General features: G+C 38.5%; 1 protein-coding gene across 1 annotated transcript in view; it reads right to left on the bottom strand.

The window, feature by feature from the left end:
* LOC116311109 (myb-like protein U) overlaps positions 1–19685 on the bottom strand; it is a 48814-nt gene extending 29129 nt beyond the window's left edge. Inside the window, exons 1-5 of the mRNA XM_039610269.1 lie at positions 19519–19685; positions 19270–19341; positions 9601–9863; positions 9330–9522; positions 8999–9139 (exon numbers count right to left, since the gene is read on the bottom strand). Coding sequence (XP_039466203.1) covers positions 8999–9139; positions 9330–9370 — 182 coding nt within the window. The 5' untranslated portion in view covers positions 9371–9522; positions 9601–9863; positions 19270–19341; positions 19519–19685. The remainder of the gene's footprint in view (positions 1–8998; positions 9140–9329; positions 9523–9600; positions 9864–19269; positions 19342–19518) is intronic.
* Between the last annotated feature and the right edge of the window lie 361 nt (positions 19686–20046).

Below are 20046 nucleotides of genomic sequence, written 5' to 3'. Positions count from 1 at the left end.
AAATGAAGCAGTCTGTCAAGGAGCCTCATGTTAAACCTCAGTGAAGAAAATTAGATTTAGAAACGAGACTTCTTTGTGAACAGAATGTAGAAATGTTGTTCTACTGCTGGCAACTACATTATTTTCAAATTTAGAGTCATCATCTCTTAACTCTACTAGGCTATATCAGAGAGCTGTACGGGACACCTTCCATCTTGGTTTTGATGGCTAACATCACAAAAGGTAGTGAAAGGTCAAAAAGGCAAATGTTTAATGTTATGTGAGCCACGTGTTTTTTCTTTAGAGGTATTCACTGAGTAATTTAATGTGAGGTGTAATAAGAAACATAAGGCTTTTATGTGCACCATAAAGAAGAAATTATAATAAGACTGCTACAGGATCTGAGTCTGATACATTTTTAGCTGCTGTGTTTCTTTTATCTGTTTATTTATTCATTTCTATTCACATTATTTCAATTATTACATTATATGTCTAGTGTAAGGCAGGACAGGCAGGGGAAAAGGGTGAATAAAGGGAAAAAATATGGGAAGATAAAAGAATAGAGTACAAATAGAAATACAAAATATATCAACAATTTCTGCACCTGTAAGAAAAACATACAGATGCTCCAAAAAAAACCATACAACAATCTGTTTGTGGTGTGTGTGTGAGAAGGTTTTGAGTTTGAATCCACACCTGTCCGGGGCCTTTCTGTGTGGAGTTTGTATGTTCTCCACGTGTGTGTGGGTTCTCTCTCAGTACTCCAGCTGCCTCCCACAGTCCAAAGACAAGAAGGTAGTGGGGTTTGGTTAATTGATAATTCCAAATTGCCCATAGGTGTGAATGGTTGTTTGTCTCTGTGTTAGCCCTGCGACAGACTGAAGACCTGTCCATGGTGTACTCTGCTTGTCGCACTAGATAGGATACGCTCCAGCCCTCCCTGTGACCCTGACAAGGAAAAGTGGAAGAGAATGATTGGATGGATAATTAGGCCACCTGGGACAGTTCCCTTGAAATTCTCTTTTAATAAAGCTTTAAATCTTACAAATGTTAAAGTTTACAGGTTTTAACAGTGTCTGTGTTTGGGTTAAGCTATGATGATGACACTGTGCATATTCTGATATAGGACAGAGTATCGTTAAACATATTTTGCAAAACTGAAGATGCCATTCTCAGCCTTGAGTGGCAAGTGGAAACATTTGAAATACTGAGCAGATCGTTTCCTTAATCATTTAAATGCCATTGCTTATTGTTTGACAAGCATCACATTACTAGGTGTCCTGCTTTAGGATCATGTATGAATTTTTGTAAAAACTTTGTGTAAAATGTTGCAGCTAACTAAAATAGAATAACACAATGCATCTCAAGTCTGCAAGTTATGTGTGTTACATTTGATTTTAAAAACCTAATCTTTAATGCTGCCCATATACAGATTAAACAGTGCCATCTGGGGGTGTTTTTTATAAGATGTAACACAGGTGTATCCACAGGGATAGCAAAACCTGATTAAAAATTAAAATCTAAATTTGCCAAATTTCAGTGAGCACATAGATTTCTGGCATCCAAAATATAGCTGAAAAAGTTCTGAGGTAGGAGCCAAGCCTTTACTGGACTAAAACCCTATGTTGATGGGTCACATTTTTTCAGTTGTAAATCGAGGTCCTCACGGGACCCCTTTTAAGTGTGTGTGTGTGTGTGTGTGTGTGTGTGTGTGTGTATTTGTTCAATTAAATTATTTATACAGTGCCAAATTACAAAACGTTGTCTCAAGGTACTTGAAAATTGCGGGTTGTCAGGGTAAAGCTACGAGAGCATCTCTCAAAATGGTCCCAAAAAGTACTGACAGCTGAGGAAGGTGACGATATTAATAAGTCGCTGGAGTTTATGACAGAGGAGATTTCTGCTCTCAAACTGCATCAGAAAGCCATCCTGGACCTGGTCAAGGAAGTTAAGGCTCTCCCCGTCCAGACCGCCAAGAAGGATCGGCGGCTGGCATACCTGGAGAACAGAGTGGCGGATTTGGAGCAGTACACCAGCATGAACGATGTCATCATCAGGAGGCTTTGCATCAAACCCCGGTCAGATGCCCGGGCGGTCAGCACTGACAGCGTAGGAGGGATGTAACTCCACGGAACATCAAGTTGTTACCTTTTTACGGTCCAAAGGTGTGGAAGTGGACTACAACAAGATTAAGGCTTGCTGCCCTCTGCTCTGAAGAAATGACCGTGACAAACCGGCCATCATTATGAGATTTGCTAACAGAAAACACAAAACAGCACTGATAAAACAAGGAAAGAAACTGAAAGGTCTGATGTCTTCATGACTGAACTTCTGACAAAACAAAATGCGGGGATCGCAAGGAACGCACGTTACTTGAAGGAACAGAAAAATTCAAAATACATGGACCACAAAGTGTAAAGTATTCATTAAACTCAGTGGAACACAGGAACAAAACAAAGTGATGGTCATCAGAAACATGGAGGGCCTGGACAAACACTGAGGTTCAACTTACACTGGAGGTATGAATACACATGTCATGTGACGTGACACACAACACAACACATGGCACAGTCTAAAAGAACTTCATCTGCATCCGGCAACAATATCAAGATAACTCATTGGAATTCTGTTTATTATAATGTGGAACTGAGAACATTTCAATAGACAGACCATAAAGTTAGAAAAGGATATAGACCCGGAAAATAATTTCTTCTACAACATCAGCAATAACTGCTGCTACTTCACAGATGAACAGTTAAACACACTATCAACACGGAAAACAAATTATCAGTAATACATTTTAATAGCAGAAATCTGTATGCCAACTTCAACAGTATAAAGGAATATTTAAATCAGTTGACAAATCCATTTGGAATTATTGCCATTTCTGAAACATGGATCAATGCTGAGAAAGGACTGGACATTCGACTGCAGGGATATGAACTGAACCTTGTAAACAGAAGGAACAAAAGTGGAGGGGGAGTAGCTGTGTATGTGGATAAAAACCTAAATTGCAAGGTGGTGGAAAGTATCACAACTGCAATTTATAATTTATTAGAATGTGTAACAACTGAAATTTATAAGGAAAAAGACAAAAATGTAATAATTATCTGTATATATATAGAACACCTGGATCTCGTATTCAAGTATTTAATGACTTCATAGAAGAAATATTCTCTAAAACATATCAAAAACTTGTGTTTATCTGTGGTGATTTTAACATTGACCTGTTGAATCTGAAAAAGCATAAAATGACCGACGAATTTCTAAACACTGTGTGCAGTTTGAGTTTACATCCTAAAATAACCAGGCCTAGCAGAATTACACCTCATTGTGCCACCTTACTCAACAATATTTTCACTAATAATATGGAAAACAACATTGTGAGCGGATTATTAATTAATGACATCAGTGATGACCTACCAGTTTTTGCAGTCTATGACGCTAATTACAAGTGAAATTAGTGTGAGGAACAGCTGGAAGAAACCATGAATGCACTTAAGAGCGATCCATTTAAAAAATAGATTACACAGCAGTGGGGAACAGATTTCATCACAGTAGATGTCTCTCTGAAAGCACTTTAAATAAGTCTAAGGATATAATTAATTCACTGTTATCTTCTTCAATACCAGCCCAGGGCAGAGCAAATACCTGAATGCTACTCCCATAGAGATTGATTATCTTGTTAATAAGTTTACTTCTTTACTGCACATGATACGTGGATCCTGTAGATCCTGTGAAAAAGAGAGCCTCAAATCAGAAATACTTGTCTATATTTCTCAAACGGGCACCAAAATGCTCATGACCTGTAAGGTGGAGAAGAAATGTTATCTCACTAATTTAGAAGATCATCATTTAGACTGGAAATATAGTTTGCAGCTTTATTTTTTTTTTTTTTAAAGCCCTCTGTAAAGACATATACTGGTCAAAATAACTCCAAGATTCCTAGATATATTCTGAGATACTGGAGCAAATAGAATATGGGACAGCCAGGCTATTAAGTCTTTGAGACATACCTGTAGCTTGATTGATTTATATCATCTGGCTTCATGGATAAATAAAGCAGGTTAGCAATGAAATTCATAGCAATGATAAATGTATGCTATTCCTTCTAATGATACTGCCTAAGCAAGCGTGTATATCAGAATTGGTCCTAGCATGGAATACTGAGAAAGTCCTAACATTAATGCGTGAAGAATATCCATTCACATGAATAAACTAGAATTATCTGATAGATATTATCAAACCATTGCACTGCATTTTCTTTAATCCCTACTGTGTGTTCTAAGTGCGGCAATAAAACATTGGTCAGCAGTATCAAGCAATGACAAAGTTGATATTGGATATCCATTAGCTCCCAGATGGACTACAATCCACTTCAAAAATTCAAGTGCCAGGAAAACAGTAAGTCTTTGCCATCTTCATCCTGATATTCCAGATATGTAGTCCTCCACAGAAAAGGTTGTGGAGCATGATGGTGTGAGAAACAAGACAGCATTAGCAGCAGTGTCACAAAACTCCCTGGCTGTGGATGAGAGCAAGGCAGTGCTGGAGGCTATGGGGTTTCTTGGTGGATGTTATAAATAATAACATTTATATCTTTATTTTTCTATAACACATATCAAATCCAAATTTCGAAGGACTTCAAACAGAAATTATAAATCACAAAAAGCGTAATGAAAGTATATTGCACACAGTGAAGAGAATAAAATGAAAATTTAAACAGTTATTAAAATAAATAACAAAAAATATTTGAACTATACTACTTGAATAAAATAAAATGAGGATAGTAAAAAAATAACTTTAATCTTCACAAACAAAGTACAAATTAATTAATTTTAGACTATAGAAAAGAGAAGTCAGGCTAACATTTTGCTTTTAAAATCTACTCTTAAATTATTTAAAGAACACTGAAAACAAAACTTCATTCAGCAGACGAAATTAAAATGTTCCAGAAGTTGTCAGTAGATGTTCATGTTGTGCCAGTAGAGGGCGCTGCAATTGCACCAATCTGTGGTTTGATCATGTCTTGGGGCAGTCCTTTGGATATCAGCACATTTTTTAACTACAGAGGGGGAAATTGAAGAGAGATATTCCTTCCCCCCCCCCCTTTTTTTTTTTTGTTACACATGTGAGGGTTCTTTAGAAAGAAGCAGCAAAGGTTTTAAGAAACTGTGCTCACATAAACAGTTTTTATGATGAAGGGTGTGCTTGTGTGGTTTTGCATGTCTATCATGTGTGAACAGTTTAAGGTATGACCCCATACAGTCATTTCTCCCAGTCGGGTACTGTAGACCAGGGGCATCAAATTCATTTTACATCACATTCACTTTCATCTTATGTGGGCCGGATCAGTGAAACTCTGGTTTCTGTCAGTCTAAAAAGAAGTTAATTATTTTATTGTTTTTTTGGATGAAAAGAAAAATGCTGCGATGACAAATAAAAAAATTGTTAGCATTTCTGGACTTAAATTGGAAGAAATAACAACTAAGTCACAGAGTGGCAGACCATGTAAAGTTACAGAGCAGGATTATCAGATGCTGAGGCACATAGAGTGTTAAAGCCACTGCAAACCCCCTCTGGCATTAACGTCTGCACAAAAACTGTGTACCTGGAGCTTCATGTCATGGGTTTTCTTGGCAGATTAGCTCCTGTAGTTTTAATGCGTTTGTGGCCCAGTGTTTTTGTCCATGTAGTGTAGTACGGAGCCTGCCCTCATTCCCTTTATCCTTATGTGTCAGTGGTCATAATGGGCGTGTTTTAACTCAGACCACAATCTTTTCTATTTTTGATAGATAAACTGACACAGAAAGTGAAGCAAAGCTCCAAACACAAAGTTCCCAAACTGGATATAAATCTTACATGACCACCACTATTTTAATCTTTAAAGCGGGATCTTTTGTTCTCTATATGCAGTATAGTAGCAACCTGTGTGCTGAGTCAGCAGCTTTGTAAAAATGTCAGAATTTGGCACCCTGGGGCTGAGAATGGGTTGGACAGTACAAGGATTTTAGAAATTAGAAGGACTGAATGGACTCTGAAACAGATCCAAAGACTCGTTTACAATTCAGCCAGACATTAAGTCACAGAGAACACTCAATGAAATCAGTTTAAACTATTAGAGGGTGTCCAGAAAATGATTTTGTTCATCTGGACGTAGCATTTTTAGTGGGAAAAACGTTTCATCCAAGTAACTTTATCAGTCGGAAGAGTGAACAGGACAGGGAGGAACGCTGGTTTGAGCGGGGTTTCAAGGAGGTCTTTTATATGAAAAGGGAAGGACCATCTCTGAAACGAGGAGATCTTACATCATCATGCAATCACAGAATCTAACAATGCTGTGATTGCAGCCATTCCCCCAACTCTCTGTGAATGGTACTCATAGCCATTGATCAATGAGCATCGATCAGTGGTTGTTGATCAATGGTACTGACAATTTGCATATTAATAATCAAGGAACTGACCTCTTAGCCCATTTTTCTCCAGTTGTGCTAATCATGCAAATGTACTGTTTATAAGGTTGGGGAAACCTGCAGTCAGCTGAGACTGAAGAAGTCACTTTGATGAGTAATGAAACGTTTGTTCCACTGAAAACGCTACGTCCAGATAAACAGAATCAACTTTTTGGAGATTTCCTTACCTGGATGATTGAGAATGCATCAAGACATATTAGCCCTTTAAAACCTGAGCCATGAAATAACTGCAAGACATCTTAATTTTTTTGACAATGGAGTGTTTGTTGAACCTCTAGACAAAATATATAAAAATATATCAAATTTTAATCTGCATATATATGAGTTTTAATTTGTACCACATTTGCTACATAAGCCATATTTTTGCAATTTAGTCATTAAAAATGTGTCACGCAATTTCAGTTTCAATATCATTTTTTGAGGGTAAAAAAGAAGTCATGCTGATGATGTAAAAGTCTCAAAAACACATCAAATATCAAATACAATACCCTGGGCTTTAAAGGGTTAAAGCAGAGGTTCCCTTCTTCTCTTTCTATTTGAAGGTCCCAGTGAGCATCCATATTCATTTACTTGATAAATCCATGATCTTCTACCCATGTTCTTGTTGTCCTTTGTTTCCATATCTAACATGTTTTTCTCTTGTTATCAAGTTCCTGGTTTTCATTTTACCTTCTGACTACAATTGTAATCTCAAAAGATAAAAAATATTTATTGACTGAAAAGACAGCTAACTACCTTTTAATGACTGAACAATCCTCACAACAGGAAACACGTTAGATAACATAAAAATTGTATCTTTAAAAAAATGTATTCACTGAATTTCAGCTGTTTTCCCATATAGATTTCTACAGAGTCATTTATATGAAACATGAGACTGACCCAGAAACTGCCTGGCAAAACAGATGGGGAGGCTTTGTCCGTCTTCGCTTTCAGATGGTGTCCATCTCAGGGTGAACTGTCCTGGTCCTGATGTACTGCTGATTAACGTGTACGGCCCGCTGTAGAACAGCTCAGAGACCCTTCAACAAACAAAATCAAAAACTCGTCAAATTGTGTTTTTTTTTCAAAATCTCCACGTCTGCAAGAGGAGGATATTTCTTTTGTTTCCCAACTAGAGCACAGCTTTTATCTAACCCATGTTTTATTTGTCAAACTAACCAACCTTGGAAGTGTTTCATGTTGCCTAACTTTCAATATTTACTTTTGTTTTACTTAATCTTTTTGTATTCATGTCCTTACATCTGTGTGGTGTTGTCTGTGATTCACTTACTGTGTCGTCTAACTTGACGTCTGACTGTAATTTTGTATATCAGCACTGGAGTTTTGTAATACTAAAGATCCTGTCAGATATGTAACCTGATAAACTGAAACGTATTTAAAATTTCCCTGTCACTCATTTCTATTAGATTCATGACTTGTAGGACTATATTTCATATCTACCCAGAGGCTGCCCTGAATATAATATTTAAACTTTTATATATTCAGACAAAGTCTTTAACTGTGTTTTACTTACGTGGAGTAAAGTGTCTCTGCAGTGATGTTAATTTCCAGAGTCTGACTGACATTGTTGTAGAGCTGAGCTCTGTTGGCTGGTGTTGGAGGAAGAAACTTGGGCAGAAAGAGTCCTTCTGTGCAGGATGGCACTGCAGGATCAACTGGAAGAATACAGAGAAGTTAAGGTGATTCTCACAGGATGCAAAGATGATCCACAGTAAAATATCTGCTGGACAGATTAATATTTGTTGGTCCAGAGAATCAGTCCTGATGACACTGGTGGTCAAACACCTCAGTACGTGAGGCCTTCATCGTCAGCAGCAGCTCTTTAGTGCTTTCATTTTAAGATAATGAAACTTTATTGGTACCTTTCAAAGCAAACTGAATCGGTATTTTGCTGATGGCATCGTTGGTAGTTATTGTTGTTTGTGTCCCGTTGGTTTGAGTCAGAGTGATGGTCTGTCTGGGGAAGTCCTCCATCACCAGCTGTACTACATACGAACCTTCATTACTGCTGCTGGTGGGGCTGAATGACAGAGTACAAGAGGACTGCAAGAGGAGAAAAATGGGCTTGAAGTCAAAATAACTAAAATGTTTTCTGTTGCAGAAAAAACAACTTTTTGGACAAACTTTCACTTTTGCAAAATAAATTGATCTGAACTGTAACTCAATTAAAACCATTTAATCACTTTCTGTGCAAAATGTCTGCCTGTCTCATCTGACATGAGAGTAACAATCATTGCTCACCGATGAGAGGCTGAGGACAGACGGGGGAGTGCAGGGGTTACACTCTGAGAGTGAGGAGTTTCCATATCTGCATTTAACTTTGTCTCCATCAGGGTCAAACATCAACAGGCTGAAATTTCTCTGACAGTTTGAAGGAACTCTGAGAAACAAAGATTGTAGCTTTATTTGCTGTATTCATTTCAATGTAAAGAACAGGTGATAAATACTTTGTTAAATACATTTTAATATGAAAGGGATAAACATAAAATAGGAAATATATAAGAAAACTAGGGTTACAAACATAGACACACATTAAGTGGGCTTACCTCACAGCTGGTAGGATGGTGGTCTGAGGTGATGTGTTGGCTTTGCTGGTGTCAGAGCGGTTCCTCAGTTCCATTCGAGTCACAGCTCTCCATGATGAAATGCCATTTTTGACGTTAGATATCCATGCACTACCCTCCAACCTTGATAGAAAATTCAGTTGTCAAACTCTGAACATAACATATTTTAGTAAATTATTAGTTTACCACGAGTCACCTATCGAAAAGATTATTTTAGTGGAGATGCTGTTTTGGGGAATTTGTTTTTGTCGCCCTTCAATGACAATTTAAAATTGTTCTTACAAATAACTTTTTCATGTTGTTGTACACTCACCGAAGTTCAAACGGAGCGTTGCTGGGAACCTGTCGAGTCATGATTCCCTCTCTCTGACACCAGTCTCCACTGCTTTCTTGTTTTACCACATATAGTGTGTGGGTTTCAGTCCCAAGTCACCACTGAGGCAACTCCATGTGTCATCATTTTTGCAGAAAGCTGTGTGGAAGTTCAGTTTATACCGAATGGTCACCTGTAGAGTTACAGCCACAAAGTGTTTACTTAAGAAGTAAGTAAAAAGTAAATTATTTTAGAAAGAAAATGTACGTACTGTGACAGATCCATCTGCAAAAGTGTCCTTTGGGTAGTAGGTCATGACTGTGCCTAGAAAATGTGAAGCCTGACTGCCGCAAATCATCAGCAGCACCAACAATGTCACAGAGAACAAGATGATGAATGTGTGTCTCTGCACAAAGGCAGAAATCACTGAGAACATGAACACCTGTACTTCCAAAGACAGCCTCTCTTTCACTCTCTGTCCTTTTGTCTGATGTTTTTTGATTAGTTGATTTAGTTTGTAAACCAGAAAATTACCTGGAATGAGGAAACATCTATTAGAAGATTACAATCAGATGGTGGTGGGTACTGAATGCAGTTGTCTAAACCATCTTTCAGAAACACAAACATCAGACTAATTAAAAAATCGTATTTTAAATGAAGTTGTTTTGAATTAATCAAAACTTTCTTAAACTATTTTTTCATATTTGTTTTCATCTTTTAGTTGCAATAGTTTGTCAGTTCATGAAACAAAAGTGATTTCTGTGCACAACAGATCACAGAACATTTATGCTTCATTTATGTCTGTCTGCACATTTGGATGCATATAAGAATATATGCATTTTAATATGCTTTTCTTAAGAGGTGAAACATGCCACAATAAATACAAAGGATATTTCCTATTTTGCAAACTGCTGGTAAATGGTTTAAGAAGAAGTCTCCAAAAATCCACACACAAGAAGTAATGGTGTAATAATAGCATTGTCTTAATTTATAAGTGAAACTTGACGGTTGGCTTTTATTTTTTCAAGACATGTCTCCTGTTTAACTCAGTTGTGTCATCCGGCTTTATACATGTATTGTTTGATAATAATTCAATTCAATTTTACTAATATAGCGCCAAGTCACAACAACAGTCGCCTCAAGGTGCTTCACTTTGGCGACAGTGGGAAGGAAAAACTCAGGGGGGGTGGGGCCATCTGCTGCGACCAGTTGGAGTAAGAGAAGGAAAACAGGATAAAGACATGCTGTGGAAGAGAGACAGAGATTAATAACAGATATGATTCAATGCAGAGAGGTCTATTAACACATAGTGAGTGAGAAAGGTGACTGGAAAGGAAAAACTCAATGCATCATGGGAATCCCCCAGCAGCCTTTTTTATTTATTTATTTATTTTTTTGCCTGTCCCGTTTGGTTCTTTTGCCATCAGAATTATTGTCTAAAGGCAAAGAAAGATGCCCAACGGATTTACTTTACCAAATGGACCATCCCAGCCTCGCCATAATGGTCTATTTGATTCACCTTTTATTGTTTATTTTATTTTATTTTCACTTGCTAAATACGGGACAGACTTGACTGGGGAAAAGAAAAGGGAGAAAGAAAGAGGGAAAGAAAAACAGCGGGGAAGAGGGACGGGGATAAAGGGCAAAAAACAAAAACCAACCAAATAAGCAGACAAAAATACATATATCAATCACCTGTTGAGAAAGAAAAAAGAGAAAACAAGCAGAAGAAAAAAAAGAGCAATATAATAACCAACATCACGATGATCTATGTGAATATAACAGTAAATACTAAATATTAAACATTATTGTGCAGCACGTAAGATCGACAGTGCACAGTGTGCTTCGAGGTAGGAGCCAAAAAGGGTGTAGTTTGTGTGTGTGAGCACCCGTGTGTACACCTGTGAGCATGAGCGCGCTTGTTTTTAAAAGGTTTCTTCATGTAATGATCTACTAGAGGGTGTGGGGGGCCATAGCCCCGTCCTCCAGGGCATGAAGCAGGTATGGAGGAGATCAAGACTCCAGACATCCAGAGACCCTCAGAACACAAGAGACCAAGGAAGACCAACAGAGGGGCAGCCGCGCCACTATCCCAGAAAGAGCTGAGGAGAGCCCCAGATGAGGGGTCACTCAGCAGCCACGGAGCAGAAGCCAGGGGGGGTTGCAGTGACGTGCCCGTGAGCTCCGCCGGCAGCCAGCCGTGCCAGAGTGACCGAGCCCCGGCCGAGGCCAGGGCACCCCACCCCAGTGGCCCGAGCGAGCCCCAGGCTCCAGGCCCCGACAAGCAGCCACCAAGGAGTGAGCCGGTGTGTACCTGGACGCCCATCCCCGGACACAAAGAACCACCGACGCACCGATGTCTGAGGGCATCTGCCACTGGTAGGGGAAGTGGTGGGGGGAGATAGATCTCCATACCTTGGAGGTTATGCTGCAAAAGGCAGCCTATGCCTTTTGCAGCATAACTAAGGGAGGATTCAGGGTCACCTGATCCAGCCCGAACTATATGCTTTAGCAAAAAGGAAAGTTTTAAGCCTAATCTTAAAAGCAGAGATAAGCTGTGTCCCAAAACGTCGGCTGCATCCTCCGGAGGCCGCATTTGAAGGCCGATTACGTCACAGCTAGGCGACGAAGGCTGTCCCAATTCGTTGACTCCTTCAAATGCGGCCGACAAATGCGTCCTTCATTTCCCCGAATTTGAAGGATGGGTCGGGTGTGTCCTTCGTGGCCCACCGTATCCCAGAATTCATAGCGCGGCCCAGCCAAATTTCAGCTGCCAACAATGGCGGCCGCTACTAAGTTTTAAAATTAGTCTTATTAATCTTTCTGGGTCACAAAATAAACTTTTAACATATTTTCAGGCGAGAAAGTAGCTGTGTAAATTACAAATATCTGCTTGGTTTATCAAGACATCGCATATTTGCAAAAGTGCGCCGACGTTTTCGGAGACGTCTGTTACCCACCTGCTCAATAGCAAGCCAGGGGGTTCAATGGTCACTCCAGCCGGCGAGAGCAGCAGACTCCCGGCTTCATCGTTTTCAGACCCCCGCTCTTTCGCTACTCAGGTTAAACATGATATACAAGTCACTCGGATAACTTAAAAATGTAATTGTTTGGCTTTTTTCGGTGTTTTATTTGTTCCGGAGTAAATCGGGTTGGCTGAGATCAAAGTTATTAGATTATTAGATTAAATAAAACTTTATTAATCCATCGGGTGGGTTCCTCCGGGATTTTCACACAGCTGAATAAATGTCAAACAGAAAACTGATTAAACCGAAGTGTGAGACGGTCGAGAATTTACGCCAGTGTCCTGTTATATTTTAGATAGCAAGGAGCAAACAGCCGAGTTTATTAAACTCCACCGAGACAGTGGTGACGCAAATCTGAAGGCTAGACGGTCCCATTTCACAGCCTCGCACTTCTGGCCTTCTTGGTCTTCGAAGGACCCGGCCCACGTAGACCGCGAAGGCCAGGTCCTCCGAAGGATGCAGCCAACGTTTTGGGACACAGCTACAGTGTCTGTCTCCTGAATCCAAACTGGAAGCTGGTTCCACAGAAGAGGGGCCTGAAAACTGAAGGCTCACCCTCCCATTCTACTTTTAAATATTCTAGGGACAGCAAGTAGGCCTGCAGTGCAAGAGCGAAGTGCTCTAATAGGGTGATATGGTACTACAAGGTCATTAAGATAAGATGGGGCCTGATTATTTAAGACCTTGTATGTGAGGAGCAGGATTTTGATTTCAATTCTGGATTTAACAGGAAGCCAATGAAGGGAAGCCAAAACAGGAGAAATATGCTCTGTGCTGTAGATAATATTACATCTGTGGGATGATTATTGGTATTTTTTTTCTCTAATGATTAAAATTTTATTTGTGAAGAAGTTCATGAAGTCATTACTAGTTAACGTTAAAGGGATTGTTGGCTCAGTAGAGCTCTGACTTTTTGTCAGCCTGGCTACAGTGCTGAAGAGAAACCTGAGGTTGTTCTTATTTTCTTCAATCAGTGACGAATAGTAAGATGTTCTGGCTTTGCGGAGGGCTTTCTTATAAAGCAGCAAACTATTTCTCCAGGCTAAATGATGATCCTCTAAATTTGTGACACGCCATTTCCTCTCCAGCTTACGAGTTATCTGCTTTAGGTTACGTGTTTGAGAATTATACCACGGAGTCAGGTACTTCTGATTTGAGACCTTAGTTTTCACAGGAGCTACAGTATCCAGAGTCGTACGTAGTGAGGAGGTAAAATTATTAACAAGATAATCGACCTCTGTTGGAGTAGTGTTCAGATACCTGCTCTGCTCTATGTTGGTACAGGGCATTGAAGATGATAACAGTGGGTGGATTATATTCTTAAACTTAGTTACAGCGCTTTCAGAAAGACATCTACTGTGATAAAGTCTACTCTCCACTGCTGTGTAATTAATTATTGTAAATGTAAATGTTATCAGGAAATGATCAGACAGCAGAGGGTTTTCAGGAAACACTGTTAAATGTTCAGTTTCTATGCCATATGTTAAAACAAGATCTAGAGTGTGATTAAAGTGGTGGGTGGGTTCTTTTACATTTTGAGAGAAGCCAATTGAGTCTAATAACAGATTAAATGCCATGTTGAGGCTGTCATTTTTAGCATCTACATGGATGTTAAAATCACCCACAATAATTATTTTATCTGAGCTGAGCACTAAATCAGATAAAAAGTCTGAGAAATCAGAGAGAAACTCTGTGTAAGGACGATATATGATAACAAGTAAGACTGGTTTCTGAGCTTTACAGCTGGGGTGGACAAGGCTAAGCATCAGGCTTTCAAATGAATTAAACGTCTGTCTTAATAATGATATAATCAGCACAACAAAAACAGACAATTTAAACATAAAATATTAACAGGTTGCCACCAGCTCATCACAAATCATTTAGTATAACTGGTAGATTCACAGACAATACACATTATCTCTGCCAGCATCTGAAACTGTTCTGATGAGAAGTTGAATGGTATTAATCGTATTATTCCTCATACCACAAAATACATTGTCAGAAGTGTTTCTGCCTCTACGCAGTGATTCCTGATGCTAGCTATATTTGTTCTTTTGCACAGAAACTGGAACAGCATACAGGGTGAGGGATTAAATGCAAAGCATGTGAGAACTATCAAAAGAACAATGAAAAGCCTCTGCTCCGTACTGAGCAGTAGCCTATCTATGGGCAGAAATCTGTGCCATCAGAAACTGAATTTGAATAAGTTAAATTTGAATTTGAATTACTCGGATTGAATCTGAATTGTAACTTGAATGAAAGCTTTTGAAAACTGAATTTGAATTAGTCTAATTTGAAATTGAATTTATGGTTTGAAAATGAATTGATTTGCTTTGAAACTGCATTTTATCCTTTAAAAATTCAGCTCTCGAATAATTTCACATTCACTTCTCACCATTCAGTTTCAGTTCTACAATTCAATTTCAGTTCCAAAATTCAGTTTTTGGGACTTACATCGGTTCGGTTCAAGCGCAGATTAATAGAACTACAGACTGATAGCGTTACTGGACGGAATCTACAGCGTCTTGAGCTGAATTAAGACTTCAGAAGTCATTCGTCATGTCGAATGACCAGCGGATAAACTCTCAGGTTGGTAATAAATGTATTACATGTATAAGAACAAGCGTCATGTTAACAAATGATAGCCGTACAGTAACCTTTATGCTTATTGTAGCTGCTAGCTAAAAACGCTAATTTAGCCTAGTTTGCCCTGATTTCAGCTTTGACAAACAAATATGATCGACTGTTTCTAGTAGAATTCCAAAGTTGTCATCTTGTACCCTCTCAGAGCCCTGTATGCTTGCAGAGACCCCTACAGTAAGGAAGCATGCAAAACGCTGTCCAAACCTTTGTATTTGAGCTTTATTTATGTCTTACACAGCATCCCAACTCTTTAGCTAACTTAATAACTTTAGCTAAAGTGAATAGTTAGTCTTATTCATTAGTGCAGCATTACTGGATCACCTCTGTTTGAAGTGATATAATATGATATACAACTATCACTGTGTTTAACTATCATAATAATTCTTAGGGTACTGAGTGCATGCTTAATTAGATTTTTTTTTTTTTTTTTTTTAAACATACTGCTCCATTGCTATGTTTGACAGGCTGAAGTTGTCGGGTCACCTCCTAAATCGACCATCTTTTACAGGTGTTTTGTGCCAGAAATGGAGTGTCCACTGAAGACTGAAGATACTGAATCTCTACGCTGTGCCATTGATCCCTCCTGTGCCTTCATCTAGACAAGAGACATTAACTTAACCACTCTCACATGCTCTGTACCTACATCACCTTCCCTGACAGTCGTAGCTTGGCTCATCTGAGGGTGAAATTATAAGAATGTGTTATTTTGCAAAGTGCTCTCTAGGGTTCCTAAATAAAATATGGCATTGAGGTCATTTCTTTTGAATTAATCCTTCTTCTGAAATATAAGAACCTCTCCTGGTTTAAATGGCACTTTCTGTTCCTTACTTCCTGTTCCACTCCCAAACCCAAATAGATGCTGACAAGCTGACACAGTAACATGGAAGAGGGAAAGAAGCTGGAAAGGACTACTACAAATAAACCCAATGCCTAACAATGAAAAATGTAAAATAAGAACAATAATAATAATAAAGATAAAAGATGAAGTAACAAGTTTTTTGTTTTTTTGTTTATTCCAAATGATCATCCAGATGTCTGTGACATGTGATGACAAACACCATAATGGAAGGCCTTAGTCATCACATGCTTAAACTCATCATATATTTTTGCATATGCTGAACAGGCAGTCAGACATGCTGTAACTGTGGGGTAGAAAACTGCATGAACACCATACGGCAGGGGTCTCAAACTCCAGTCCTCGAGGGCGCATGGAAAAGTTGCATGAAACCGGCCTTCGAGGAATGGAGTTTGAGACCCCTGTCATATTCCATATGACAGGTTTTGGTTGAACTTCATGAAGACTCTGAAGTTTCTCTTCTCTTCTAGCAGGACAGGAATCTCGCCTTGTCCTGTGAGCCACCGTAAGGATGTACTTAGAGTAGAACTGGAGTGTCACCGGCCTCAGGCTCTTCACCTTTTCAAAGACAAAGTAGTCATTTAGATAAAATATTAGATATTGTTTACCTGTAAATGCACAAAGAGAATTTAGAAATGTAATTATTGTCAAGAGTGAAAAAGCACTGATAGTGTAATTTACAGCTGTGGCCAAACGTTTAGAGAATGAGAAGTGTTGTTTATTTACAAAGTTTGCTGTTTCAGTGATAGTTGTATATCATATTATATCACTTCAAACAGAGGTGATCCAGTAACGCTGCACTAATGAATTAGACTAACTATTCACTTTAGCTAAAGTTATTAAGTTAGCTAAAGAGTTGGGATGCTGTGTAAGACATAAATAAAGCTCAAATACAAAGGTTTGGACAGCGTTTTGCATGTTTCCTTACTGTAGGGGTCTCTGCAAGCATACAGGGCTCTGACAGGGTACAAGATGACAACTTTGGAATTCTACTAGAAACAGTGGATCATATTTGTTTGTCAAAGCTGAAATCAGGGCAAACTAGGCTAAATTAGCGTTTTTAGCTAGCAGCTACAATAAGCATAAAGGTTACTGTACGGCTATCATTTGTTAACATGACGCTTGTTCTTATACATGTAATACATTTATTACCAACCTGAGAGTTTATCCGCTGGTCATTCGACATGACGAATGACTTCTGAAGTCTTAATTCAGCTCAAGACGCTGTAGATTCCGTCAGTAACGCTATCAGTCTGTAGTTCTATTAATCTGCGCTTGAACCGGAACCGGATGTAAGTCCCAAAAAACTGAATTTTGGAACTGAAATTGAATTGTAGAACTGAAACTGAATGGTGAGAAGTGAATGTGAAATTATTCAAGAGCTGAATTTTTAAAGGATAAAATGCAGTTTCAAAGCAAATCAATTCATTTTCAAACCATAAATTCAATTTCAAATTAGACTAATTCAAATTCAGTTTTCAAAAGCTTTCATTCAAGTTACAATTCAGATTCAATCCGAGTAATTCAAATTCAAATTTAACTTATTCAAATTCAGTTTCTGATGGCACAGATTTCTGCCCATACCTATCCAGCCACTATTTTCTTCTTCCGACCTTCTGCCAGAGGTTTCTTCTTGTTAAAAGGGAGTTTCCCTTTGTGCTTGCTCACAGGGGGTCATCTACTTGTTGGAGTTTCCATGTAGTACTGTCTTTACCTTATATTAAGTGCCTGAAGTGACTGTTGTTGTCATTTGACGTTAAATTAAAAAAAATTCCATTGTAAAAAATATTCACAAACTCTCACTACACAAATAGTGAACCCAATTCACACGGGATTCTAGGGTCCCACTCAAGTCCTAAAGGAAGTTACTGTACAATCTTTAGCCCATAGTATCTTGAGGATAGATCCACATGAAACCTGCTAAGATACCAGTCAGCCATTCATGGGAGCTTTTCTGGCAATATGAGAGTCTGCATATCTCCATCGGGAGACGGAAAAATGAATGTGTGAAAGACTTTATTCTATAACCCTGATAACATCTCTGATAACATGAGTGGTTATTAGTGATGCGCGAATCATGAACAAATCGTTCAATACTCGAGAATCACTTTACTGACTCGTGAATCATGATTCACAAGCGCAACTGACTCACTGACTCATCCCTGTTGCTGTTAGCAAACTAATTTCATTAGTAGAAATATATATAGCTTATAATTCAAATTGCGAAGAAAAACACAACATCCAGTATCTTAACAAAAACATTTCTGCTCTGAACTGGAAGAAAAAACTCTGAGTAGAAGCTCACATCAAGACAATAGCTCCTCGGTTCACAGTAGCATCGCTCTGCTAACATGCTAACAACACATTTGAGCTACTCACCCCCTCCCTTCCTGCGCTGAATCGTAGTGTAAGCAAATCACTCATGACTCACTCACCCCCTCCCTCCTGGCTCGCAGCTACTTCTTCTTCTTGGTTGGCAACCAATGTTAAGGCGCACTACCGCCCCCTGGCTCACAGCTCAGTGGACATTTAGATGAGAAAATATATATTTGACACATGTAAGGAAAATACTAATAAAATAAAAATAAACAAAAGAAATGTTCCCTTTAGAAATTCTTTTGCTCTTTTTTGCTATATAAAATAGTTGTTTTCTTTAAGAATCACTCATCTTAGCAGTAGGATTTACATTAAAAGAGAAACAAATTAAGTTTGAGTGAAAATGTAAATTTTTTGCACTCTCTGGTCAACTGACTCAGTGACTCAAATGACTCAAAAAACCCGATTCACTTTGGTGAGCGACTCATTAAAACTCAATTCAGTAAAAAGAATCAAATTTACCATCACTAGTGGTTATCTTAAAGCAGAGAAGAGAGCTCATCTTAAATGACGAGAGTACTGCATCACCCCCTTTATTAGGGAGGAGGGGGGCCCCTTTGACAACTGTAAAATGCTATTTTACAAAAAAGCTCACAATGCAGTTTTACTGTGTAACCATGTATTATGAGCTTGTTTGTCCTGCAGCTGGTATTATGGTATCCTCTCTAAATTCCAGGCATTGTTATAAACACCATTTTCAAAATACTGAAATTTCCTATTGTCTCTTACAGGAAAGTTCAAAACATTAGGACCATTTCAAAAACTAATTTGTATTTATAGATTAACTTTACAACATATTTCTGTTTACTATGTGATTAACTTAAAGATCTTCTAAGTAAATTATCTCTCATTAATAACTCTCAGGACACAGTGAAGCCTAACGGTCCTGCTACAGTTTTAGAAAAATTGATCTATGTTATCTATAGAATCATGATCTAGAATCATGTCACATTACAGTCTTAAGCTCGGGGAGCATTATACTCAATATTTGCCGTGAATTTCATTTCTAAATAAAGGATTATGAACATGTTGTACTCACTCAGTTTGCTGTCCAGTCTGGAGAGCTGTTCAGAGAGCTATTATCACTTCTGGATTACAGTGAAGAGCTGAGCTGATGGTAAATAAAACAGAGAGCTGCTATATTTACGCTGTCTGGCTGAAAATTAATCTATGTGCAAAACATGTAGCCAATAAAAAAATGAAAATGTTTTCCTCGTCAAGTGCAACAGACCAAACAAGAAAATAACCAACTTTAAATCAAACATTATAGATCCCTGTTTCTGCTCACCTGGTGAAAGCTGTGACCAGATGATCCATTTGTCTTGAATTCAATAAGCAGTCAAGAAAATGAATGAGTGGAAATTGAGTTATGAACTAAAAACAGCAGGTTACATACAGATGCTGTTAGATACTTCAAAATTCAACAGCTTAATTACACAAGAAAATACATTTTAAATGCCGCCTTTCTTTAATTTTCTTTTCATTTTATTTTTGGCTACTTCAGCCTTTACAGGACAGTACAGAGAATATCCTAACATCACTGTACAGCTCTTAGCCCAGCTACTGTTCTTCACACAGCAAGCAGTGAACAGTGCCAGGATAGTGTTGCCACATTAAGTGAACTTTGCTTCCTCAGATATGATTTGCATGAAATACTCATGAAAATTGCAAATATGAAGCTTCTCTGAATTGCACAATGCTGTTAAGCTACTGACACAATGAGCTGTTTATAAATGTGACGCACACACCAGCAACACAGACCAAGGTTTGTACAAAATGCAAAATGTGGCTACAAACCCAGCACCACAAGAGAAAC

Source organism: Oreochromis aureus, linkage group 3 (genome assembly GCF_013358895.1).
Source record: "Oreochromis aureus strain Israel breed Guangdong linkage group 3, ZZ_aureus, whole genome shotgun sequence".
NCBI classification, from domain to species: Eukaryota; Metazoa; Chordata; class Actinopteri; order Cichliformes; family Cichlidae; genus Oreochromis; species Oreochromis aureus.
The sequence above is the reverse complement of the archived record's forward strand: the minus strand, read 5'-3'. Positions and strand labels throughout refer to the sequence as shown.